This window comes from Necator americanus, chromosome V (genome assembly GCF_031761385.1).
Source record: "Necator americanus strain Aroian chromosome V, whole genome shotgun sequence".
In the NCBI taxonomy this organism is placed as follows: domain Eukaryota; kingdom Metazoa; phylum Nematoda; class Chromadorea; order Rhabditida; family Ancylostomatidae; genus Necator; species Necator americanus.
The window spans coordinates 8,457,047-8,484,625 of record NC_087375.1 but is presented as its reverse complement, the minus strand read 5'-3'; the positions used below and the strand labels follow the sequence as shown (position 1 = coordinate 8,484,625).

General features: G+C 38.9%; 2 protein-coding genes across 5 annotated transcripts in view; both read right to left on the bottom strand.

Annotated features, from left to right (window-relative positions):
* The window catches only part of RB195_013299 (uncharacterized protein), a gene marked incomplete at both ends in the record, with an annotated part of 34,019 nt that extends 20,826 nt beyond the window's left edge, over positions 1-13,193 (bottom strand). Inside the window, one exon of one of the 2 annotated variants that reach the window (XM_064203052.1) lies at positions 13,181-13,193. In XM_064203052.1, the coding sequence (XP_064058932.1) occupies positions 13,181-13,193 (13 nt within the window). Of the gene's footprint in view, positions 1-3,589; positions 3,738-13,180 lie in introns of those variants that run through there. The other variant, XM_064203051.1, reaches the window with a different exon arrangement.
* A 7,161-nt stretch (positions 13,194-20,354) lies between these two features.
* On the bottom strand, positions 20,355-26,490 carry RB195_013298 (uncharacterized protein; the record flags this gene model as incomplete). Of its 3 annotated transcripts, XM_013444914.2 has the most annotated exons (10): positions 20,355-20,450; positions 20,526-20,603; positions 20,693-20,755; positions 20,838-20,915; positions 22,297-22,375; positions 23,862-23,974; positions 24,229-24,357; positions 26,032-26,130; positions 26,202-26,317; positions 26,391-26,403. In XM_013444914.2, 10 exons carry the CDS (start codon positions 26,401-26,403, stop codon positions 20,355-20,357), a joined length of 864 nt encoding a protein of 287 aa, XP_013300368.2. The 3 variants fall into 3 exon arrangements, with proteins under 3 accessions (XP_013300368.2, XP_064058931.1, XP_064058930.1); XM_064203050.1 differs by lacking the exons at positions 26,032-26,130; positions 26,202-26,317; positions 26,391-26,403 and having other exon boundaries at positions 24,229-24,270; XM_064203049.1 differs by lacking the exons at positions 20,355-20,450; positions 20,526-20,603; positions 20,693-20,755; ... (1 more) ...; positions 22,297-22,375; positions 23,862-23,974 and adding an exon at positions 24,653-24,762 and having other exon boundaries at positions 24,354-24,357; positions 26,391-26,490.
* Positions 26,491-27,579: the final 1,089 nt, after the last annotated feature.

The following is a 27,579-nucleotide window of genomic DNA, read 5'->3' as shown; positions in this document are numbered from 1 at the left end:
GTTAAATATAACTGATGTAGAGGCACCATACCACGAATCTGATGTAGTAGGGAATTCGAGGGAAAAGCTAGAGATGGGGTTGTGGATTACGGGATCCAGAGTGGTTTCGGTGATATCACCCTAATCATCATGAAAAAACGACGTGGGAACGGCTTTATTCCCTACGACGTACGTTAGAACGCTAATCTAAGATACACGCTTCGGTCTCCTTAGCAGCCTGATCGTTGGTTTCACTTGAATAGGTGGCGAAGAGAAGCTGTGACAGGAACCCGCCGTGAAACTTCAAAGGCAACATGCCACGCATCTGACGTAGTGAAGGAATCCGCTGGAGAAGTGAGAGATTGCGGAAAGTTGTGGAACCCAGCGTAGTTCCGCGCAACTCTTCCTAATCGCCGTAAAAAAAAACTTCGTTTTATACGCCGTCTTTTACGACGGCTTCAGCTGCAATGCGCCATCCATGCGCACGCTCCGCATGCAAGTGCGAGTGGTCGGAGAACAGTGCTGACGTCTTCTCACCAGCCTATATAATTGAAGCCAACAAATAGAAATAGGGCACCTAAACGTGTTCATAGAGGAGCGTTCTAACGTTGCTCGTAGGAATTAAAGCGGTGCCCACGCCGTTTTTTTTAGGACGATTAGGGAGAGGTGAGCGGAACCAATCTTTATTCCGCTATCTACAACCTCATCTCTAGCTTTTTCGCGTATTCCCTCACCACATCAGATTCGTAGTATGCTCCCTTTCAAAATCAAATTATATAATTGGTGAAAATCCCAGTTTTTTTTCATCCACAAGTCATTGCTGAGTTCAAAATCCTCTACTTATAAAAAAAAACTTTGTTTTGGGAAAAATATCCAGTAGTGGTGATATTCATGGTACTACCCTCTTACGGCAGAAAATAAACTCCCCACTATCTATAAGAACAAAATAATAGAATAAATGCCTCAGCAAAATCTTTAATTGCATGTCATGGGTATGAAGAAAATAAATAAGTGAATGAATAAATAGTTTTTATTATTAGTTGCCAATTTTTTTTAAACAGCAGAACGACAAATACTGTATCTATGCATACATAGTTTATATTTTTCAACATTGTCGTTCTTCTATAAGCAGAATGGGATGAAATTTCAATAAATGAGTTAGATAGTTTTTTTTAAACCAGTTTTTTTTTTAGTTTTTTTAGTTTTTTGTGGTTTGACTAAGCAGATTTCGATTTCTTGGGTAAAAAAGCTGCTAGACCAAGGGAAAAGATCGAACAAGTGAGGATTAAAAGAAGTAGTTAGACATCTCAACCAGAGATGAACTATTATCCTGAAAAGTTATCAGTAAACTTGTAAATTAAAGTATAAACAAAACAATACTGAAGGAATCTATGAATTCAATCGCTTGAACGAATGAAAGTTCGAATGCGCTGAATTATTCGAAAAATTTGGAAGGTATCGAGAATTCTTATGATTTCGGGATGAACTTATGATTATGAACAAATTCGTGGCGAGTAATGAATAAGTCGTGAATAGTGAAAATAAATAGAATAATAAGTAATAAGTCGAAGAATGAAAGGAAAAAGAAACATGAATTCGAACAGCATCAAGTAGTCCACTGCGGATCTGCCGATCGATCCACAATGGAGATCACTATAGGAAATCATTGGTTTATCGATGGACACTTTAAATCTCGACATTACTCCTTTAAATGTCGAAAAGAACCCGAAAAATACTGGGCATAACGAAAATCAGCCATGGGTGGTTAAAGTGATGGATTAGTTATCTTAGTTCTGTAGGATAATTCCCAACAGAAAATGTTCGTGTGTTCAGACGGCTTCGACGTTGAATCCTCCCATCAATTTTGATCCCTTTTCCCTTGATATAAGTATCTCTACTTATTGATTGACCGACGTTGAACTCGAAAGAATCAAAGTGAGTTGAGAGTGTATGTTGATCCATATGTGTATAAACATATATTTAAGATGAAGATGATAGATGAAGATATATTTTTAATTAATTTACTTGAAATACCTTGATACTTTATACTTTCATTTAATGTGTTTACTAAAACTTTCTTAAAATGCGTGTCCCAATCATCTCTCACAACTCTTACCGTGTCCAGTTGCATATCCAAAGTACTAAAAAAAAGTTTTGTCGCAGCTGTAAAATGAGAAACTTTCTGCTCGAGCGAAACGATATAAAAACAGTAGGTGAAGAATGGATAAAAATGTGTAATGTAGATAAATTATCTTTGAATTTGAAAGTAATGTAAACAGAAAATGAAACTACTTCGAATAGAGAAAAGTAGATTTCGGTGATTGTTCAAAGAAACTGAAAAAAAAGTTGTGGTGAACAAAAATCAATAAAAGAAGGTTGTTGTAAACAGTAATATGAGTGGCTAACGTTGCTTCGATGGTTTATGGTCTTCTTTGCGTGATACTTGCTGGTCATATTTAAAGGCATCACCTCACGAATTTGGGGTGGTGCGGATTTCAGGTGGAGAGTTCCTATACGGGATCGTAGATTATGGAGAGGAGGATGATTACGTCCATTTCTTCCTAATTGCCGTAAAAAACGGCCCGGAAGATGCGGCGCCGCACAAGGCTGGCGCGCTCCAATCGAGATCGTGAAAATTAAATGCTTTAATAATTTGTGTTTCTTTCCCAGAAAATAGCACCCCTTTCTTGGTGCAAAAACTTCGAAAACCCCCGCTCCGGTACGCTATGCCGAAGCCTCCGGTTATTTTTTCTTCCCTTTTGGGTCCGTTTTGTAGATTTTCGGCAATTGGGTCCAAATCGCATATCACGGCTGGATGCGACGAGGTCCGCATCGCATGCCACTGTCCATTTTGAGGCCGAAAACCACTTACTGCACAATCATCTTGACAGGTCTCGATCAATACCGTCATCCATTTGCTATCGTGTACATGCTGTTGCCATGTATTGGTATTATAAGGATAAAATTATAATAGTAAATAATAAATAATATATAAATTGTATTATTTCAGTATTTGAATAACACCTGAAGGCCCTGGTGGTGAATCGAAACGGTGGTACTGGACTTTGAGCGCGAGCCCGCAAGGTTTGGGGGGAGAAGGCGCCTTTTGAGGCCACCACCTCCAGATTCGTGGGATTGGCTTTGGGTCCTGCCCACCGATGCCTGTTGCTCTTCCTTGTAGCGGACCCAAGGCACAACAAATTCAAATCTAATGCAAACTAATTAAGTTAACTAGCCTTTATCAATAAAGTTTTGCATTTGAATTAATGAGTTGAAAGAAGGTGAAGTTAATGCATTAGAAACTAAATTTTGAAAAAATTCAATGTGTAGAAGATAGGTTTTTTCCCTCCTGCTTAAAGGAAAATTCGATTCTAGAAGCATTTGCGATTAATGCAGGAATCTACAGTTTCTATGTGAACAGAACTAGAAATTTCTAACGAATATAAATTAACATAAACATAAATAGATAGCGTCGGATCATTCTAGAACATCCAAAGACTTGAAACGACCATGCGAATCTTCTTATAGGTGAAGTATTATAAATCTACCACGAATAATTTACAGTATCTAGTAGATAAAAATGCAGGAGCATACAAGTAACTAAACAGACCATTTGCACCAGCAGAGGGAGACATTTCTTGTTGTGGCAGCTGTTGCTCCTTTTCCTCCTGTTTCTTCCTCTTCTTTTCCTTTTCCTTCTCCTTCTTCTTCTTCTTATTCCATTTCTTGGATCGTAATCCCCAGCAGGACATTAACATCTAGCAAAATGTTTGGATCGAATGGCAGAAGTGTCCAGAATCGATGATATCGGCTGTGTGCGAAGAAGTGGTACGTACGGCTACTAGTATATTAGTGTAGTGCAGCAGCAACTGACATACACCGCGGTTACCGATAGCTGTGAAGAAGAGGGACGTAGAGTTGAAAAAGACACCAACACGTGCATCCATCACGCATGTTGGCTGCAGAGTAACGCTGGCGAGAATTGAGTCAAGTCGTCTTGCAAATTTCGTCGTCCGGATACGCTATCCAGACGCGTTGACGTATTGTGGAACGAAATTGTTACACAGCACATAGCATCTTGCTCGCTCTTTCCATGTTTTTCCGAATACTCGAGCTATCGACCAGCAGTGTTTGAATGATCTGCACAAGCCATGTTTTACTCAATGCGTACTCCTAAGAGAAGCGAAACAGTAGTGTGTCGAGGAAATTTCATCTGAAGCAGAACGACTCTTGTACGGAGGACAAAGTATCAGGGTTAATCAGTCCTTGGTGGCTTTGGGTGCACCAACGCGCTCCCTTCAGAATCGTTTGAAGTTCGCAAGCACGTGTCTAGCCTCTACAGTGACTTATAGCTGCTACCCGATGTATCAAGTCAGTGTTTTATCCTCGACACCGGTCTAGTACCAAGTTATCGGCCTCGGTGTAATGAAACGTGTAGTTAGAACTGGGACGGTTGCGAACCATCAATCGATCGTACAGTCAAAGCGGAACCTCTCACCGCCTACGGCACACCCGACCAAATATGGTATAAAAACAAAATTTGGGAAGTATAGAGCTGTGGGTGAGTTTCCATATACCTAAGATTTAGTTACAAAACAGATTTGCAACAGGATGCCTGGAAAAAAGAAACATTTAAAAAATCCCGATAATATCACTCCGGTTGACTAGCACTAAAAATAAACGTCTACACTAAGCGATCAAAAAACCGCTCGCGGATAATTCTCGATTAGTTTCTTACACTGGCTTCCAGGAAGGTAGAGGTAGATACTTAGGATTCTTCACAGCAGCTACAGAACAAATATGTGGTAAAATAAAAGAAGTGGAAATCTGATTGCTGCTAGGAATCAAGAATCTTTCCGAAAATTTTAGCAGGTCCGTCCGATGAGGCGCAGAATCAATTCGATTCAAAGTGGGATTGGTGAGTGTCAGTGGTACCATATAGTACTAATTGATACTAGTAACAAATGCTCGTCAAATAACTTTAACAACGAGTCTTGGGCGCAAATTTCTTTCACTACGAACATTTCCTCAAATTCTAATAATTTGTCATCGACATATGAATTAATTTTGGTGGCAGCTGGCACATGGATGCAGCCCGTTCGTGATCACATCACATTTCCCCCCGAGGGCAATAGAGTTCCAAAGTAACAGAAAAACGATTTCGACTTGCATGTAATTATAATTATTATTGACTCCTAACTAATTATATTATACTACTATTATTTTATAAGATTTGAACAACTTTGTTACAACTAAATTAATCGTCTCCTTTAAAGAATTTGCTTTGAGGAAGTCTTACTCAAACATGACGTAAATTTTGACGAATTGCTTCAAAAGCTGGACTTTCCAGAGATCAAGGCTGTCTACTATCAAGTAAGATTTGGGCTATTACAGTGAGTACAGTCTTTGTCAATCTTTTTTCTTCCTTGAATAGCCGCACACTGAGTCATGCAACTGCGTTAGCCGCAAGAAATTTCTAAATCCCCCTCTCCAAAACGACCATACAGTTCCATTCAGTTTCTTTTTGTTCAATCGCTTTGGAACCCACCAGCACGAGGATTTCTGTAGAAATTGATCGTTCTGGAAGAGGCGAAACGAACTACATATCTTTTCAAATTATTTATCGATCTCTTTTTTATTATTAACCTCTATCCTTACTTTTATGTTTTTAGTTCAATTCAAGGATTTGAAGAGAAGCAAAAAAAAAAGGAAAAAAAAAGGAGATGGAGCTCAAAGATCACGAACACAGTATCTAGCATATACAATACACGAGGGCGAGTGTATCAAGTCAGTGTTTTTATCCTCCCAGGAAAGTCCGGTACCAATTTATTGACCCTTGAAGGAAGGGCTTGATTGGTATTGCTGTGATTTTCAACTATCGATCGTGCAATTATAGTCGGACCTCTTACCGACTGCGCTATGACTGATCATTTCTATTTCATTTAGATGAAGAATCTTTTCTCGATGACTCGTCGCATCACTTCAATTTAATCATAAACTCTCGATATGTGTTCTAAAGTGCATTTAATGAAGCGGATATAACGTTTGTACGCCAGAATCTTCATTTCAACCTTCAGGTTCGAAACTACTCCTTACAACGGACCAACGCCACTAATTTTCGTGCTAAAATCCGTGCCAAACCGTCGGTTATCTTTGCGAGTGACCAAAGGTAAATTTGAAAAATACCATTCGAAGGCAAATGAGCTGCTGATTTCAAATATACTTCAAGAATTTAGTTTTGACGAATGTGTGGCCTGAAAACAGGCAAAGATTCCCCAACCTTCGTTAATTACTTTCACACACACCTATCCTGTCACTGCCATATCTAGCGGTTATATCTCCATCGTAGGAAAAGGTGTTCATGGGTCTCAAAGGATCCGCATTGACTTCTCAAAACTAAACGATACGTTTATTAGTCTGTATCATAGTCAGAAATGTGTATTTTTGCACTTTTTCTTACAAGCAACTGAAGCTGAGAACAATTTTCATGCAGCCGTTTACGCGATATTGCACAACTAATCAGAATTTGCAAACTTCTTAACTGAAACACATCCCACAGATTTAATTTTGTAAAATTCGGGGGGGGGATGAAGGTGGTTAAAACGTTGAAGATAAAGAAGCATCTTAGAGAATGAATTAGAATACATCTCAGAAAAAAGAAAAACAGACGACGGTAAAAACAGAAAGCGAACTGAGTCGGAAATTGGACTGTTTTTCCATTTTTCTAAGAAAACCATTGGCTAAAAGTGTATCACAGCACTAGCTCACATTAGCAACTACACTTTAAAGTGTTTTCTTAAAACATTTTTCGGTTTTACACATTCGAAGAGCTTGAACTCGTAAATGTAAGGGAGCAGCAGATAGCAGCTGTTACACTTTAGAACTCTCAAAAGATGTAGCAGCTCTAAAATGAGAAGAAAGGGAGGAAAAAAAATGAAAAATGAGTTTTAAAAGAACTTTAAAAGAATTGTACGTTGGAAAGGTGTTTACAGTTGTTGCCGGGATTTTTTCCTCTAACACTACGATGCTACGATTGAGACAGAGGAGATAGGAAAAGGAGTGCGTTTCAAGTAGAGAAAGCACATGAGTTGCAGCAGACGCGTTGTTATCATCTGGTTGAGGAATTCAAGAGGGAAATATATCTGAATTGAAGCTATATTACATGGTGCGCCATAATTATAGCGGAATCATATGCACAGACAATTTGACCTCTTGGTCGTACGCCTATACGGAGTCGTAGATTATGGAGAGAAGGGAGTTTCCATCCATTTCTTCCTAATTGCCGCAAAAAAAAACGGCCCCGGGGGATACGACTCGGAGCGTTCCGGCGCCCTGTATTCTACAAGGAGTTCGACTGGAGCGCGCCAGCCTTGCGCACGCGTCGCATCTTCCGGGCCATTTTTTCTACGGCAATTAGGAAGAAATGGACGAAATCGCCTTCCTCTCCATAGTCGACGATTACATAGAGGAATTCTCCACCTGAAATCCGCACCACCCCAGATTCGTGGGGTGATGCCTTTAAATAAAACACATTTGAGTCACATTAGCCTTAAGTGTGAAGCGATGGTGTACACATGGGTGCTGATAAAGTTCTTTTACGCCACTGTGTGTATTCTACACAAATTTCAACAAGGAAGAAATGCTACGGAAACATGTAGAAATTTATTGAAAGTGTTTGGTGACGATAAAGTTTCTGATAGGATAGCTTTCTGATATCCCTTCCACCTCTAAACTAAATTTGACTCTGAGTAAGAGAATGTTTGTATATAGTGGGACATTCAAGGACCAATACATTATGAGGTTCTGAGACCGAACGAAAAGCTCAACTCGGAGATGTATCGTCACCAACTTGATAATTTAAAGAAAAATTTAAATTTAAAGATAGCAGTACAAGAAAAGTGGCCGTGATGTTCGATAGAAATGACATCATACTGCACGATGATAATGCCAGGCCACATGCTGCTTTGTGGACTCGTGAAAGAATTGCAGAACTAGGCTTGGAAATCTTGTTACCCAGACTTAGCACCCTCCGACTATCACTTTTTTGTCTCTACGAAATTTTTTCTAAGTGGCAAAGAATTTTTAAAAAATGAAGAAGATGTCAAACAAGCACTAGTTAAATTTTTCGCATCAATGAAACAGTTTTAAAAAAGGGATATACAAATTGCCCTCACGCTGGCAACAGGTCATTAATAGTAATGTTAATTATATTATTCAATAAGGTTTATTGACAGTGGGAAAGATTTGTATTTTGTTTCATTTCAAAAACAGACAGAACTTTCCGGTAGAACTAATGTGTAAATATAAATATAAGTATAATTATAAATATAAATATAAATATATATATATATATATGTATATATGTGTATATGCATATAGATCGTGCTTCGATGCCAGCGGAGGTATTTTCGAAGTCTTATGTTGTTTCTGGTTTACAATAGGACTGACAAATATTGTTACATCGTTGGTTTCTCAAAATTGTTACATTTTTGCTCTAAGCGATTTGAATGCCTTTTAGCTAAAATCGTAGCGTACCGTGTACAACTGATTACTTATTATTACAAAGAACATTTACGTTTATTTCTATTTTTTCATTTCACATTTACAATTTCATATGTGTCGCTGTGATTCTCTCGATCTATAATTTCTAAGGCTGCTCAAGTGGTCGTATATCCTTTCATTCAAAAATTATGTTTTTTCTAGCATATTGCTAGAAAAAAATTCCTACTTAGTTGGTTTATGAAAATGAAAGAATTATGATTTAGAATTATGATGAGAGTTAGCGTTTTTTTAAAACAAGACTAAATGTGAATAGAAACATTTTGTGCATTATATCATCGCTAGAAATATGTTAAAAAAAGAAAATGGTCTTTCATTTTTTATCTATCTTTTGTCGCTTTAGCTCGAGAGTTAAAGTAGCAGACTTTTTCGAAAACATTTTCCAGCCATTCCTAGACAGTAGGAATAGAAAAAAATTGGACTATGTGTAAATCCGCAGCGCTATGATTACATTAGCACAATTTTTTCTGATTTTAAAATTTCGGGTATACTGTAGATCCCAGATATCGACGTCGCTGTAAGGACTTTAATGTTTATATCCATCCTGTAGTCGGAATGAACTATACCCAGAATACATCGAGTATTTTTTTTCTCGAATCTTCCTGTGGAATTGCGTGTGACGAGTGACGTGTTGCTTGAATAAATATAAATCCTGATGATTATACGGATTTTCTTCCGTCGTTATCGGCGGTGGTTTTCGGCATAACGATCGTAATCGACTACCACATGCAAAAGAGAATGAGCTGCACACAGAGGATATGAGGAAAACCAACAACACACCTGGTGGTTTTGGGTTTTATTTTAGGACCCGTTTAGATATTCCGAAAAAACCAGGAAATCCCGCCACATAAACACTATGTGGGTCTATTCAACAAAATCAAAGTGGCACTAGCGGAAATATTAATATTGATATTATATTTACTGTAGACAGATTAATTTTACTGCACTACATGAAAAAATGTTTATATTTAAAATTGGTCTAAAATTTCGGTTCGGTTTATAATTTTCCAGTCTCTTTTGCGGTAGAAAAAGAAAAACACGCACACAATCACATAGAGTATATTTTATTGAAGAGGATCGATTTTTTTTTAAAATTGCATCACAAAGCTTTCTAGTTTTATTTAAGAGACATTTTCCTCAAACATCTTTATATCCTATGATTGTCTATTAGCTTTATATTGTTTACTTCTATGTGTTTCAGGTTATATATTTTATAAAAGGATAAAAATGATAAAGTCACTGGCGTTAATCATTCCGCTTGGGATGCGCCACCACGTTCACTTCAATTCAGAATCGTTTGAGGTTCAGGAATGTGTAACTGGCCTGTACAATGACTTGCGGTGGCTAGCCGATGGGTCAAGTCAGTGTTCTTATCCTCCCAGACAAGTCTGATACCAATTTATCGACCCCGGAGGGATGAAAGACTTGGTTTGCACTGGGGTGGTTTCAAACCATCGACCGTGTGGCTACAACGGACCTCTAACCGACTGCTCCACACCCGCCCCTATATGTTTTATACTGTACACATATATTTTAAGGCAGTTAAGGGTGAAAAAAAGGAAAACAAGGACCTATTTCTGCAAATTTGTAAAAATAGAGGTACTTGTTTCTCCAAATATAATTTTTGCGATCGAAAAAAAAGATCCAAGGAGACGTCATGGCAGTTTTCAGCAACTTGTGTCAAATAATAGATTAGGCAAAATTGAAGAAAATCGTCAAAAAAAAACCTTCAGCGACACTTTCCCGAAAAGAAAAATTTATGCCCACTGCCAGTTTTTTTTAGAGCTCAGGAAATTCCCTAATTCTTTGAGGGAATACGAAATTCCGCTGCTGCTGATCACAAAATCCCTTCTAGATTTTATCGCTCATGCAAAAGAAGCGATTGCGACAAACGTAAACAGATCCGATTTAAAACCAACACCACCAAGCGGGGGCGAGATTGCACATCTCACACGACGGTTTACACTCATGTGTCTTTTTTTGCTGCCGTCTCATTGCGACGCTCGCTAGAAATGCGAACAAATTGGTGAGTAATGATTAAACTCCACTCAGAAAAAAGTCCTTCAATAGAAATAAATTTCACAATGTTATGTGGATTCTACAATGTCGTGTGGATGTAAAAACAGGAAATGGTAAATGTTTGAAACTAAGGATTAGCTTGACTAAAGGTCTGACGAAAAGACTTTTTTCTAAATAAGCGTAGCTTTTCCAAGGACCAGTTCTCGCCAGCGGAATGAAGTAAGAGCCCATTCACTCTCGCAATGGGCGAAAAAAAGGATGTTTTAAAAAGCCTGAGCACTATGCGGGTCTGTTTTCTAAACTACTGCTAAAGCTGGTTGCTTATTTAGAATTATACTTTCTTTTTTTTTGGTCTTAACAAAGTGTATCGATCGATTTTGACGTACCATATAATTTTAAACTCAAGAGGTTTGATTATCTAGCAATCAATAACGTGATGGCTACGGTAAAATTCGATCGTAATCGGAACTCGGGCAATTTAGAGGCAACTACCATTCGTTCTTTCTTCGCTAAATGATTGCCACAGTACAGCTGCAGGGCAAATTCCACGATTTTCACTCATTATTTTGGGAAGCCAGAAAAATTGGAGCCAATCAATATCTATGCTAAACATTCGTATATGTTAGCACATAATGCAAGTGCATCAGGAAGCAAAAAAAAATATTATTTATTGTATATAAATAGCAATAGAAGCGTAGTTCATCCCTCTTCAAATAGCCGATCAACAACTGCTACGTGAAACTTTTCATCATCGATGAGCTTTGTTCGCCTTGTTACACATTTTGTCTGTTCAAAATTAGCGCCAATTAGCTTGGAGCACTCAACTGGCAGAGGAGCACGTTTGACGTTCTACCTTCTAATGTTTTCGTTATGAGTCGCTTTGTTTTAATATCGTACCAGAAACATTTGTGATCTGATGAAAAAAGAATTCCCTAGAATTTCCTAGGAGAAAAAAAGTAAAATTTCTCAGAATTTCCCTCATTGATCAAATATTTGAAAATAACCTAGTACAAATGTTTCTAGCGCTTAGTAAACACACATGTAGCACAGATGTTTTGTTAAGAATCCGAGGCGGATAAGAGGGTAAAAGAAAAGTGCAGGATTTAGAAAAACTCTGAAGTGCTATAGAATTCTTCGTGACGATTCTTTGATTGATACTGCTATTCTTCTTCCTCTTCTTCTTCTCTCCTCTTTACTTTGTTTGAGTGGAACCACTTGTGTAAAATATATGTAATGTAAACGTAGGAAAAAAGGATACAATTCTTCTTATAATCGATACCTATGTTTTCTTAGCTTTTTAATGACGAGTTCCTCCACGAAGAAAATAGAAAGAGATCGGATGAATCTACCATAGAATAATTGATAAATCTAGAACTTATCGCTAGGCAGAGGATGCCAAAAAAAAGGACTTGGGGAACCATAAAACTAATGGGGAGGAATATCTGAAAATAAGTAAAAAAATAATAATAACGAAGCCAAAGATCTCAGAAAAGCTGAGAGAAATAGTTGGAACGGAGGGATGAGGAGGATATCCCTGGATAATCTATCCTTGAATTCTCGAACACAGTGATTGAGTAATGTAACTGACATAAATTAGAGGGAACTAATGATGAACAGCTGATCATTGTGTCAGTTAGAATTGCCGAAGGCCAGAAATGAATGTGAGGGAATTGGTAGCACAGAGTGCAAGTGTAATAATATCAGATCCAGATTTTTCGCGTTTAAAATACCTTGAGAAATTCTCGCTGTATTAGCTGGAGCGGGTGAAGTTGTGGTAACATTACAGCAAATATATGGGAAGATCCCTACGGCGATAGATCCTTAGTACATTTTTTTTTAATGCAATTCCCTCGTCATAATAATTGGATCTTTTTTTTTGTAAAAACTCCTCATTAAAAATTTATTGTTATTCTAGGATGAGGATGTGCGATAGTCCCGATAAGAGACCTCAATGAAACTCTCGTTGACGGCACGGAATTATCAAAAACAAAATTCGGGCTTAAGCCTCCCTTCTGGAAAAATCATTGAAAATCAAATAAAATTGAAACAAAATTAAATTTAAATCTAAAATTGTTTGATTAAATCGAAATATTTAAACTCAAAAATTTTTTAAAAATAAAACAAAATGGATTGAATCAAATTGTAGAAGTACTGCAAAACATGGTAATATTTCAAATAAAAAACCCGAGAATAATAAGAACATGCCGGAAAATTGTCCTTTTTTCAAAAAAAATAATCTTTGTCCAGAATTAAAAAGCTAGAATCAGAAACTTCGTTTGTTCAGTACATTTTCCCCCAGAAAACGGTTAACATTTAATTATTTTAAGGATTTCTGGAACCAGTCCTCATTGCAGTTAAAACCATTAGATGTTGTTAGAATTTAGGTCTAGAAAAGATCTATGGAGACACATTGGGGATTTGTTTCTTTTCATGAAGAAAACCGTTCAATTTGGAGAGGGTATCCAGAAAAATAATACCAAGAAGAAATAAGAAAGAAATAAATAAGGAATATATAAATAATGCTAAATAAATAATGAGTAAGAGCTATAATATACATCTAAATAAGCTATATAAAGTAATTATTTATATATTAAGGTAAAAATACATGTAACATGGCACATACCTGACTCCGGCATCGTATGGAGCAAGAATAGAGCGGGCTGGGTCAGCTGTTGCTGACGCGTTGGCCGCTGGGAGGCATGTGCAACCCACGCCCGCTCCGTACCCTCACAAACCACTGCCGCCGCCACCGCCACCACCACAAACTTGGATTATTCTTTTTCAAATGAAGTTATTTTGAGCCTCAAGATAATTTTGCCTAGGCCCAATAGACCAAATAAGTTGGATGGCGATCTGGACCCTTTCCAGAATCCATCACCATCGATCCATTCATAATAGTTCGACACAAGTGTTCATGCTCGAAAAACAAGTGTAAGGACGCTGCTGTAGCGATTAAAATCGATCCGCTGGATCGATAGATCTCTTGAACATAAAAATCACAAAAATATAATATAAATACAAACATATACAAACACTTAAAACCACATTTATTCCAATCCAGGGATCCATAGGATCTTTACTTTCCCTTACTCCTTTTTTAACACTTTCTAGGTCGCTTAGATAAAGCAAGTGTATAAAATTATTTATTTGTCCGCTTATTTATTGGGTTACTGCCTTTTTAAACAAAAATGAGACTCTCTTAAGAAGAGATAAACAAGTAAGGGATAAATAATTAGGAGAGAAAAATTTGAAAAAAACAATAATAAATAATTAATAATCGAAATAAATAAGAAGGAAGAGGTAAACAAATAAATCCATTTTAAACAATAATCATATATTCAGTGAAAGATTTTATTATTGTCGAGAGCACAGTATCTGGATTTCTTTTCCACATTTCCAAGAATTGTAATATTTACCCTGATCGGTTAATATTTACTCTTATACTGGTTTCCTGCTCATTACGAAAAAAAAATCGTTCAATGGAAGTACCATGACCCAGAAATAAAAATAAAATAATATAATGTATAAAGTATTACATTCAATTTTCTAGGATTTTGATCTGGTGGATGAAATTTATCAGGAAATATCACGAACCTGAAGCAGAACTCTGTAGCTGAAACCTGAAAATCAAGGAAGTTCGAGTTCCAATCACAGAAAGTGATACAAAATAGTAAAAGTACAAATAAATAATGATATTATGTAAAAATAGTAAAAAAAAGATGAGAGTGGAACTCGTCATCGATGAGATGGTCCAGCTCATTTTGCTGCAGCTCTATGCTGTCATTAGCGCTAATTGCCGGTCATCTAACTCATTAACGTTCATAGTTGGCACCTTCCGTTTAGAGCCCTGCGGAATCCGGACTGTAAATGTGGTAACACGATAGTTCTAAGTGTTTGTGGATACCTTTGCAATCGCGGACAACAAACAAAGATGTTGACAGAACTTCACCACTTTCTGACAGCTATAGCCTTCTATCCTTGATTTTTTTTTCTTGGTTTGCATCCCCAGGAAAAAGAGGGGCAGAAATAAATTTCTGGATTTGTGTGAATGTGAGCATATCAGATTTTCGCTCTTCTCATATCTAGTCATTTTCTGATCCAGGAGAAAAATGCTATGCTAAATGTCCGAGCAGCGCATAAGTCAAGAAATGTCGTTCATAGACGAATAGCAACAGCCGTCACCGCCTGACTTATGAACGCTCCAGTCCAGTTGTTTACCGGTAGATTGTAAAATCGTCGAAAAAAAAACACCTGGAGAGAATGAATAGCCGGGGAGTAGAGGTACATAGGCTCGAAATTGTTCCTTCTATAAAATCACTAACCGCAAATCGTATTCTAACTGCAGGAGGGTAGGATGTCACGAATCTGACGATGTGTGTGGATCTCTAGCCGAATAGCTAGGCGAAGGGGTGTAGTTCACGTGTATGGAAGGGATCACAGAGATTTTCTGCTAAGAATCCAGAAAAAGCAAAAACAGTGGAACAGTCTTGATTGCACCAGTGCTTCCTACGATACAACTTATTACGGGTAAGAAAACAAGAAAAACGTCTCTATGACTAGGCAGATGGTGATTACCTGAGTTAGATTACAGCGACTTCAAGCAATGTAATTGCCCGCGTGTTTTACCGCGTAATAAGTTGCATCGTAATGGACACAGGTGCAACCAAGACAGCTTTTCACGTTTTTTTTTCTGAATTTCTATGCGGAATTTAACGTGATCACACTCATGCTCGTGGATTGCTTCCTCTTTATCCATCGATTCATGCAGTGATTCAAACATCGCCAGCGTCATGTTACCCTATCTTTAACAGTAGAACAGCTAACAAGCATCTTGTTCTTAATTATTTTCGACTCATTCGCGCCTCGACATTCGTCTTCGTTAGGCGTTCTTCATTTTAAAAACATCTCCGCTCATTAAACTGAAACAATGACCGGATCAAACAGCAACAGATATATGATACAGCCAACAACTGCAGTTTCCATGTGGACTTACGTAATTCCTTGAGAAAAAATCAATTAAAGGCATCACTCCACGAATCTGAGGTGGTACGGATTTCAGGTGGAGAATTCGCATACGGGATCGTAGATTGAAGAGAGGGGGTGATTCCGTCCATTTTTTCCTAATTGCCGCAAAAAACGGCCCGGAAGATACGGCTTCGAGCGTTCTGGGGCGCTATTTTCTACAACAATTCCAATTGGAGCGTGCCAGCCGTGTGCGCGCGCCGCATCTTACGAGCCGTTTTTTATTAGCAATTTTAAATTTTTTCTTTTTCTTTTTTTTCAATTTTTTTTTCAATTGGCAAGAAATGGACGGAATCACCCACCTCTCCATAATCTACGATCCCGTATAAGAACTCTCCACCTGAAATCCCTGATTCGTGGTATGCTGCCTTTAAACGTTTACTAATGCGTCAATGATGCCGCTCTTGCTTATGATCCCCCATCAAACACAGGAGGATCTTTCTGGAGTGGGAGAACGACTTGTCTGAGTTGTTTTTTTTTTAGCCACAAAAAAAAGGACAGCGCAACGTTTCACTACAATGAGTTATTTCCTGTTTCTTTACAAAACATTCCAACCCAATCAGATATGTTTTCTTCTCTTTTTCTTTTCTTTGATGCACCATTGGTGTATATATGAATAAATAAATAAATAAATAAATGATAATGAATGACTCGTCAATGAACGCTATTTTGTCAATGGATGAGGTAATGGAAATATATTTTAATAGGAGAAGATTACAGAGGGAATAATAAAATCCTTTTAAAAAATTCCTTTCGTCGATTGTACTTTCTCAAAACATATTGCAAAAATTTCTCGGCTCTATTAATGGATTTGAGAGTAGTCTAATTCGGAACAACACCAATCAGTAAAATTGAGAACTTCATAGAAAAAAGTGTTCAAAAATTCACCGACGAAGCACAAAAAAGACTGTGAAAATAGTGGTAGTAATATAAAAATAATATGGATTCGAAAACACGAAAAATAACGAGATGAAATCAAAAATAAAATCTATCTACCAAGCAGGTACAATGAAAAAAAGAAATAGAAATGAAGCACAAATAAAAATCACTGAATGCATGATCATGAAATAGATTACTGTATTTGAATACAATATAAATAATAATTACAAAATAATAAAATATAAAGTGATAACGGCAAAAAAATCGAGGATAATAAAGACTGGAGTTCTTAGGAGATAACTTTTGTTCGATAGAGGAGGAAAATTCCCATGTAAACTTTCTATATCTTTGTGATCAGCGTCTCTTTTATATTTATTCATTTATTTATTTTGTCTTTTTACTTTACTTTCACTTGCTTTACTCTACTTTTTATTTACTTTTTCTGAGTGAACACAGAACAAAAAAAACTGGAAAAATCGTTTTTTTTTTTAAATAAACTATAGGACATATGTTCTTTTTCTGCCACTGAAGCACCACAATCACCAATTTTTCGCCTTCGTTCACCACGTCAGTCGAAGTCGCGCAGGAAAAGCGGTGGTTTTTGTTAAATCAGATAAGAAGAGATTATTTGGCGACACGAGACTCATTCCTTGCGTTCTCATCTATTTTCTACATCTTCTTTCATCATATTCTATACTCTACAGAGAAAAAAGACAGTAAAAAAGTGAGAAAGCAAATAAAAACTATTTTTGGCGAATATATAAATCCGAATTCTTCTATAGAGATCAGAAAACACTGACACAGATCCAACATTATTAGATATTATAATGTTTTCATTTATTTATTTATTTATCATTTAGAAATAATAATAATATTATTAACCATATTATCGATAACCGGGTACAAAAAAATTGGGACCAGCAAACCGTTGCAGATCACAAGCAATGAGTGGAATTCATGCTTGGCAAATTAGAGAAGGAAAATGCGAACAGCAAAAATAGAAATACATCAAGAAAATTAAACCCTACCCGAAAAAAAAGTTTATAACACACCAAAATTTTTCACTTGGTGAACTGCGAAATCTATCAATGCTGTTTCTGCATTTTTCGCATTTTTTCCATTGCATTCCAAGCCGACTTTTTTCTGGAAAAGTCCCAACACTCATATAGTCGCTAGCTGTTTATCTGATCTGACGACGGAGATGCGAGGACGTAATGATCGATGATTTTTGACAGAATTGTGAATAGCAGCTGAGCGTGAACGGAAATATTCGAGTAGCAAAGTTACGTACGAATGTACTTGCTGGTCTCAGCATCGGGAACTTTGTTGATACTGATCTTTGATGTTCGTAAAGGAACATTTTACAAATTTAAAGGAGATACCATACAGAAATGAGCATTATTAGAAGAATACAAGCGATTTAAGTTTGATACAAATGATTTGATTCGATTTGCAGAGTCCAAGCGACTAAAAAAAGCTTCTAAAAAATAGAACGGATAAAGATAGCTATGATAGGAATGTTTGATAAGTATTTTCAAAATGTAGTTATGGTGGGTGTGGCGCACTCGGTTAGAGGTTTGCTGTAGCCATACGGTCGAGGGTTCCAAACCGCCCTGATGCAAAGCAAGCCTTTTATCCCTCCGGGGTCGATAAATTGGTACCAGACTTGTCTGGGAGGGTAAAAACACTGACTTGATTCTCGGCTGGCCACCGCAAGTCATTGTATGGCAGTTGCAGGTTCGTAAACTTCAAACGATTCTGAATTGAAGTAAACATAGGGCGCATCCCAAGCGGATTGATTAACGCCAGAAACTTTATCCTTCTATTAATTGGGTGTCCAAGCCCAAGGTGTGAAAAGGTTTCCAACGGAATAATTCGCCGAAAACGGATTTTGAGGCACAAGTTAGTAGCTGTGTTGTAAGCAAAGCCAGGGAAAATTTTTTTCTGGCTCCCCATCTTCCGAATATTCATTCCTACCTGGAATAATTTTTTGATAACACGATCACCATCGTGTTATAATGAAATACTCGGAGCGGCTGTAATAGGATCTTGTTTTGTTGCGATCCTTGATTCCTTGACGTCAAAATAAATAGAATCTACAAGTTCTATCGTTAGTCTATGCATAAATTACATATTTTATTAGTTACTATTATTATTTACATTTCTTTCATTCATTTATAGTTCATTATTTTATTTTTCACATAATTTACATGTAAATTTTCAAATTTCTCATTTTCTTTTCTATATGACTACGGTTTAATATTTGTGGAAGATGTGCAGCTCACTTTTGTTGATTAAGAGTAGTAATTGAAAGTAGATCAAACATATCTTCTTCACTGGAGATCACGTAATCGATAGCAGTTGCCGCAAACCCATTGGATTACACAGAGGTAACCAAATTTTTCGTTTTTGAACCAACTTCTTTCCTTTTTTCCTTTCACTCTCTAAGAAAGGTACAAATACCTTTACATGCGCTTTTGTAATTGTTCATATGAGTAGTTGATAATTGCTGTTTAATTGTTCTTATCAGTTATTACTGATTAATTACTAGCCATAATTGTTCCATTGGTTATTGATCAATTATTTAATTACTCCTTGATCGTTGTTCATTCGGTCACTGATACGGGAGTCCGAGCAAGTGAATAAATTTCCCATGATTAAGCTATGCTGGGTAAAAGCCTAGAAGATCCGAGAAGATTTGCAAATGCTATTTGTGCTGATCCTGATGGCTGATCCGTCAATCCTTAAAGTACTGATCCTTTAAGTGTATGACTATTGATTAGTACTACTCTACAATTTAGCTAGTAACCAAAAGCGTAGTCGGGTCAGAACCACTTGAAGCTCAGCGCAAGGGTTGCGTAAGCGGCCGCACTCAAAGCGGCTCTGCGTAGGTAGCGATTCGAATCAAGGTGGGACCCTCGCCGCTTCCACTCATCCCTGCAGTCCGAATACAGTTGGAGAGGATCCCAATTTCATCCGAACCGCTCGCTCATCACGCTGTTTTGGGTGTAGCTGTTCACACAATTCCAGAAGTCTTAAGGTTGTCTCTTTTGACCTCTTTTGAACTCTTTTGATCTATCGCTCAATTATGCAATCCTTTTGCGACAGGAACCACATTTTTAAAGGATAATATTTCACATCACAGCACAAGGAAGTCCTCTTCGAGATTAAAATTTCGAACTATCACTTCGACTTCAGTTTTCAACAGCACGACCGCTTTTGTTTCCTTGTTTTCTCTATACGAGTAGCTATAGTTTAGTATGGTGGCCATAGTTTCCTGGAAGAACCCTGGACTCCACAACGTCGTCTGCAAAACTGCTCGCTTCATTGTACTGGTGCTTTCTGAAACATTACTGTAACATTTTTAGACGGATTCATGATTCTTGTTCCGATGATTGAAATAGCACTAGAAGTACCAATGAAAAGTTCAATTAATTGACTATTTGAATAGTCGAATATTCGAAGATTTTCCATGAAATTGTAAGTGTTATTTGTATTAAGACTCGGATCAAAAGTATCTGAACGTTGATGCAGTTGCGTAAGTGAGTGCCCTAGAGCTATCGGCTGTGATCGGTATGGGTCCTTACTCGTCTCCGCAGCCCATTGAAGCAAATGAGGATCCCACCACGACCGCAACCGCTGGCTCCACCGCGTCACGTCGAAGCCATCTGTAGGTGCGTCGAGCTCCAAGTTGTCCTGACTCTGCTGTGTTGAGTTTGTAACAAAGTGTAAAATTCTTGTATTTTTGAGTAAGCAAAAATCATCCAGCAGGAAATCCCCACCGGTATGTTTAAAAGTAAGAGAATTTGTGGTATTTTCAAGGAATTCTTTAATAAATGCAAAAATTATCCATTTGGATCTAATTTCCGAGAGAAGATTTATTAAATTGACGAGTTTTATGCGCAAGGTTGCGCTCCTGGAGATCCCATAGCTGTTGGGACGATTTTCGGTTGTGGTTTATTGATTGACGGACGGAGAATTTCGAATGAGCACTGAATGGAAAAAAAAATTTTTGAAAATACATTTTGACGGATGTTATGATGAACCCGCTCGAACAAACAACAAACTTGCAAATTTTCATCAACAATCATCATAGCAGCAGCATTATCGAACTGTCCACAATAGTGTGGTGCTGAGAAAATTGTCTAAAATATATTACTGATAAATTTTTCTTTCGTAAAAGAAGCAGAGCGTCTGAAATCGAACGAAAATAATCCGGGGAATTCACACTTACCACAAGTTTTCTCCCTCCAAAAAATTCATAACCATCTTGAACTACTTGATGTGCACGAGCCACCTAGAAACGGTTTGGTAAACTTGCAAAAATCGTTGACCCGAGAAATTTCCCGCCCGTTCTCGGAAATAATTCTAACAATTACCAGATCAATATTTAACGTAACACAATATTTTGCCAGTACATCTGGTCCAAAGCCATATGAAGCTCCTCGCATGTTTGCCTAAAGTGTTGTTATTTTAGTGCAAATATGGTTGCCCTCAACCTCTCTTTGGGTATCAGTTGGCGGCAAAATTCTACAATCGTGTGATTGCGACGCGTCTGCCGCAGCGCGCAACAGACGCGTTGCGGTTTTTGACCGCGGAATTTCTCTGGCATACGGTCTCTTTAGCCCGTCCTCACCCGATAAAGTAAGTTATTATTATTATTATTATTATTATTATTATTATTATTATTATTATTATTATTATTATTATTATTATTATTATCACTAATATTATTAAGTGTTTCGTCTTCAAATGAAACAGTTGGTAAACCAGATTTTGCTGGGATGCAATCCACCACAGCCAGCACAAGATCCGCAAGACAGCCGGGTCAAAATGACCTGGCATTCGATGCAATTGCGTCAACGGCTGTGCTCGAGACGGCGCAACGGAGCTAGAGCTTGGAATCAAGATGTGAATCATCTCTAACTGCAGCGTTGAGTAATCCTAGCGAAGGTCCTCCTCGATCGTAACCGCTATGCCCCAGCGCGTCCCTTCGAGCGTAGCCGCTTATGCAAACTGCATCGTGCTTTGAGTCGTTTTGACCCTACGGTAGCTACAAAGCTGTTTTAACGCTTCGCATTATAGTGTGATCATTCTCTTGAAGGACTTAGTAAAAACTGCCGTGTTTCTATTCATTCCACTGACCGCGCTCCTCTTTTAAAGGCACCATGCCACGAATCTGTTTTGGCATGGATTTCTAGTGGAAGGCTTCTATACATGGTAGTAGATTGTGGAAAACCAGGTGGTTCCGTTCATCGCTCCGTGGTCGCTGTAAAAGGCGCCCCGGAAGCCGCCGTTACGTTATGTTACGTTACGACGGCGTGCTTTGCAACGCGCCACCCTTGTGCACGCATCGCATCAATGAGCGAGCCTTCGAGGATCAATAAGGTCACCTCACCAGCCTACTCAAGTTGAACTAAAGAATAAACTGCTGAAGGAGCGGAACGTGCACATAAAGGCGCGTTCTAGCGCACCTCGTAGGGACTAAAGCGATTCCCATGCCTTTTTTTACGACGATTAAGGAAAGATGAGAGGTATCACGTAATTTTCCGTAATCTACAACCCTGTATATAAGCTTTCCATGAGACATCCATACCAGGTCAGATTCAAAGCAAGCTGCCTTTAAATGCTAAATGTCTCCTGGTCCTAGTCAAGGATATGGGTATCGATTAACGCGACCGCGTCTATTAATTAATGAAGTGACGCGCAGGACTGTGGACCTGATAAGGACTCTAATTCACCACAAATTGTGGTGAGTTATAGGCATCACTTTGTGCACGTGCAAAATTGTCTGCAAAAATGCCGACTATAATTTTTTTTTTCGTTCGGAACTCATACTTGAAAGCCATTAAGTCCGATGACAGGATCAGCCCAGAGAAGATCCATTTCTAGCGTTTGTCCTGTTGCATCCGTTGGCCTAAAATATACTCCATCATTAACATGATCAACGTGACTATGCATTCCTCGTTACTCTTTACGTTTATTATTATTTATGAAGAAAAGTTGCTCTCAGGTTACAGTGGCGCAGAAATCCCTAAGTGGACTGATCTGCTTCTAACTACTGATACCGCAAATCCCATATTATTACAAGTGTCTACTTTTGCAATCTCGCGCCAGACGTAATTTACTTTTTATCGATTTGCTTGAGCTGTGGCCAAGATTGGTATTGATATTAAAGTCATCACCGCACGAATCTGAGGTGGTACGGATTTCAGGTGGGGTATTTGTACACGGGATCGTAGATTATGGAAATAGGGTGGTTCCGTCCATTTCTTACTAATTGGCGTAAAAAGCAGCCCGGAAGATGCGGCGTGTCCACACGGCTGGCGCGCTCCAATCGAACTCATTGTAGAGAATAGCGCGCCGGGACGCTCGAAACCGTATCTTCCGGGCCGTTTCTTACGGTAATTAGGAAGAAATGGACGGAATCACCCCTCTCCTTAATCTACGATCCCGTATACGAGTACTCCACCTGAAATCCGTACCACCCCAGATTCGTGGCATGCTGCCTTTAATTAACAGCTAAGCCTGCCCGCAGAGTTCACAGCCGCGGGGGCAGGCTGACGCTTTGGCGTTTTCGCCTTCGTCAGAGCCTGGAGAAATCAAGTCCAGCGAATGAGGTGAGCATTAGCCAATGTGTTGCTGTTTGAGTTTACCTACCGTTTGGATGCTTTCTGTAGAGTGATAAGGCGCTGAGAGGATAAATCACCAATGGCTTTGATTTTTCCAGGCTCTGACGAAGGTGAAAACGCCAAAACGTTAATAAATGTCGATGCCAATCTTGGCCACAGCTCAAGCAAATCAATTAAAAGCTACGTGTTGCCAAGATTCAAAGACAGTCAAACATGGTAATTTTTTTTCCTTTTTTTGCATGGTAAAGTAAGTATTGCGTAAAGTGTGCTTCAGAGAACTACGTCTCCATTCGACAACCGATTGAACTCGTTGAAGAGTTTTGCTACGTGAGTTACATAGTGAGAATAACGGTGGAAGGTCATAGAAGAGGAAAGTTCCGCTAGGTCCACTTCAACAGTTTATTCCTCAAAAAATTGTTTGTGGTCAACTGTCGTCGTAAATCTATCTGGTCTCCGTGTTCGCTGCGCTCCTGCGATGACAATGTCAAGTCATGGGAGAAGTCATGGATCCAAGCAGCCATTGCGCTTTTCTAATGAAAAAGCACTGCTCGAAGGTGAAGAATCTAGCAAGGCGGTTGCTTGAACTCTTAAACAGCGGTGTTCTATGTGAAATTGAAAAGAAAATGTATGCAGAAGTGGTTCTAGATGATGCGACAAAAGATGGCTCCAAGAAAACGACTCTGCAGCCTGTCTTCCACAGTATTCGTAGGGCCACCTCTGCTTTCTCTTTTATATAATTAGATAGTGGTAGTGATCGCTACAGTATCATACCTATTTATATTTCTAAGCTGATTAAGTGATTCAAGAAGAGGTGATAGTCCACCATGCATACATAGAATTTTCCTTCCAACCAATGCTGTTAGTGGTAATACGCAGAATGTGTCCTAAATGGAAAAACTGAGAGTGTAGTCGGATCAAAACGACCGAAAGCTCGGTGCCTGAAGCAGCGCTGTGAAGCTAGCGGTTGTGATCGAGGTGGGACCTTTTCGAGCGTCTTTCATTTTTGCAGTCCGAGTCGTTGGCAACCTCTAGGCTAACCGCATTGCTTCGAGACGCAGATACATCGAATTTCACCTCGTTTTGGCCCCGACTACAACCGAAATGCAAAAGTGCCGATTTCCACTGGGAATTCGCCTACCTGGAATGATTGCCACATTCGTTGACTTTGATATCTTCGCATACATTCATCGTAAAAGCCATACGTACGATTTACATTAGCACATTCGTGATTTCCTCGTAATATAAAAAAGTTCTTGGGGTATCTCAACTGAAATAGCTAGCGGATTACTTTTGCTACTCAATTTTACCTACTTTTCTGTACTTTTGATTTGTTTTACATCACATTTTTCCATTCAAACGATTGTCAAATCTGGTCTCAGTTAAGGATCTTACTGCTACTTTTTAGAGGATATTCTCTTCAATGTGTTCCCATAATTAATCCTTCTATATTATTTTACACAATAATTATCCATGGATGGGGCGGGTGTAGAGCAATCGCTTAGAGGTCCGTTGTATCCACATGGCTGATGGTTCGAAATCGCCCAAATGCAAACCAAGCGTACCTACGGGGTTGACAAGTTGCTACCAGACCTGTGTGGGAGGATAAAACCACTGAGTTGATCATCGGCTGGCCCTCGCAAGTCATTGTATAGGCTAATAAGCTCTCCAAAACCTTAACGATTACGAATTGCGGTGAACGCATTGTCGCATCCCAAGTGGATTGATACATCAGTTATTTTATCCTTCATCCTTTATTATCCATGGACAAAAATTCTGGAAGTAAATACAGACGACAACATCAAACCCATCAATCTAATTTGTTGTTTGTTTTTTTTTCTTCAGAGGCATTCCTCTACCATTTCCCATCCTTCTTACTCGATAATCTGGATTAACCTGTTTTTTTTACAGTAAAGATAAAATGCACCACGTTGATCAACCCCTATGAGGATGCACCTACGCGTTCGGCTTCAATTTAGAATCGTTCTACTTTATTTGTATCGTTCGAGACAATTCTGGTTCCTGGATTGATAAAAAGCTTGGTTGGGGCACTAGTGCGGACCATCGATAGTGGATTACCATCGACAGTGGATTCACAATTGAAGCTCTTGCTGACTGTGCTACACATGCCTTTGTTTTCTCCTTTCCTTTTTGTTTCCTCTGCAATTTTGTGGTCGTTTACGGACTCTTCTCACAGGGAAGTTCACCGATTAAGAGCCAGATCGACTCTGGCTAAACATACGTGGAATAGGGAGGAGCATACGTGGGACCCTCCTCAAGTGAAGGCGGTCTAGCTCATGGGTGCAGCTCAAATGGAGAGGATCCCTTTGCCACTCTCCCAAAAGTGATGGTGTCGCTCTGCCAACCGTCTAAAAGAAGAGAGTCGAAGCGCCAGCTCGATACATACATTATATTAGCGTGGACAGAAAGTCTTGTCACCATTTGTCATTTTTCCTGCTTTATTTTTTTTCTACTCAGCTTACAATAGAAATTAATCAATAATACAATCACCATTATTAGTTACAACAGTGCCCCACCTAATGGGCAGTTCAATCCCCTTCTCTCAGAGCTGTGGAGACTGGGAGTCGAAGAAGTCGCTGACCGTTCGACTTTTCCAAACTTGGTAAAAATTTTCTTAGCTAGGGAAGCCTTGAGGGGCCGTAATAAGTGGTAGTCTGAGGGAGCAAGGTCGGAAGAATAGGGGGATGGGGCACTCTGTCTCAGCCTAACTTCTCCAGTTTTTCATGTTTATCCTTACCATCACCCAAGCTTTTGAAAGTTTACAATTTTGGATTTTAAAACTTAAAAGGACTCTTTCTCTTTTTTAACTGTTTCAAAATGTCAGGTTAAACACTTTTTAACTCGAGAGTAACCAGACATTGGTGAACTTTTTACCACAGCCGTCGCCTGTGTTTAAAAATATGAGAAAAACGGTAAAACCAACCTTATATCCAAGAACTAAAAGAATAACTTCAAGATTTTGTTTTCCTCTGTCCACATAGTCTCCCAAGAACAAATAGTTGGATAAAGGAGGAAAACCACCCTATATGTTGAACACCATCATAATCTATCAAAATGTGCACGAATATCTTTTGCAACTCGATATTTTCTTACCCTATTGAATAATCGTAAAAGATCCGGATATTGTCCGTGAGTATCTCCGCATATTTTAACAGGTGAGTCAATTTCTACCATAGGTGGTTGAGAGAGAAGTAATTCACGTGCTTTGACTAAAATACTAGTAGAGATAATTTAATCGATACATTCATCGTAGAAGTATTCGATAATTTGCAGGATAATCACCCAAAATTTCCATTATATCCTTTTCGGATACTGTTTTTGTGAGTCCTTTATCGGGTAGGCCAACACTGAGAAGGTTAATGATCAACCGAGTAGGGTCCATGACTGAAAAAAATAACAAATCGAGCTTCTGTTTGGTAGAAGTCTGCGAATTGTAAAATCTCGAAATACGACAGGTCCCATCTAGTAATTATCGATCGACACCACTTTCTTTGATGGGAGGGGTTTGCGGTTGACTGCGTTGTGCACGCCGATTTCATCTTGGTATACTAAATTCGAAGAGAGCTGTAAGTGAAGGGCTTTGCACCTAGGTCCATCGATACCGTAACCGTTCCTTTCAGGAGCCGACCTTCGGTGACGGTGGAGGAGGAACGACCATGCGTGTGGACTCATAGGAGCCCACGAGCACCCTTTCCACCCGACAACGCCTGAGCAAAGAGGCATAGGACAACACCGCCTATACCAGGGACAACGACGACAAGTCCGAGCCTTGCGAGGATGGGAATGACAACTAGACTAGAGGTAAGGTTTCTCCAGTTTGTGATTCGAGAGCTGCTTCCACTGCGTGACGTTCATTGACCTTAAACGCCCTAAAACCTAGTATGGATGTCAAAACGACGAGGAAGTGTGCAATAGTCCCTATCCTTTTAAAAGTTGCAACAAGTACTTATAAATCTACAGCTCAATCATTACCAGCAATCTCCACTGTATTTTTTATGGCCATTACCACTGAACCGGTCAGTTCCCCAAGGAGAAAGGTCGTCTAGGACCCTCGGCGGCTCTGCTCAAGATCGGTTGCACAAGTCACCTATGCGAAAGGTGATCAGGTTATGCTCGAGAATTTCCTACGAACTCGTTGTAGAAAATAGCGCGCCGGATCGCCCAAAGACGTATCGTCCACTAGCTCTCGTTATCTGCACTTAAAAGCATCGCCCCACGAATCGGAGGTGGTGGGGGTTCCAGGTGGGTTATGCCTATACGGAGTCGTAGATTATGTAAAGAAGAATAATTCCGTCAATTCCTTCCTATTTACCGTGAAAAACGGCCCGGAAGATACGTCTTCGGGCCATTTTCTACAACGCGTTCGATTGGAGCGCGCCAGCCTTGTGCACGCGCCTCATCTTCCGGGCCGTTTTTTACGGCAATTAGGAAGAAATGGACGAAATCACCCTTCTCCCCATAATCTACGATC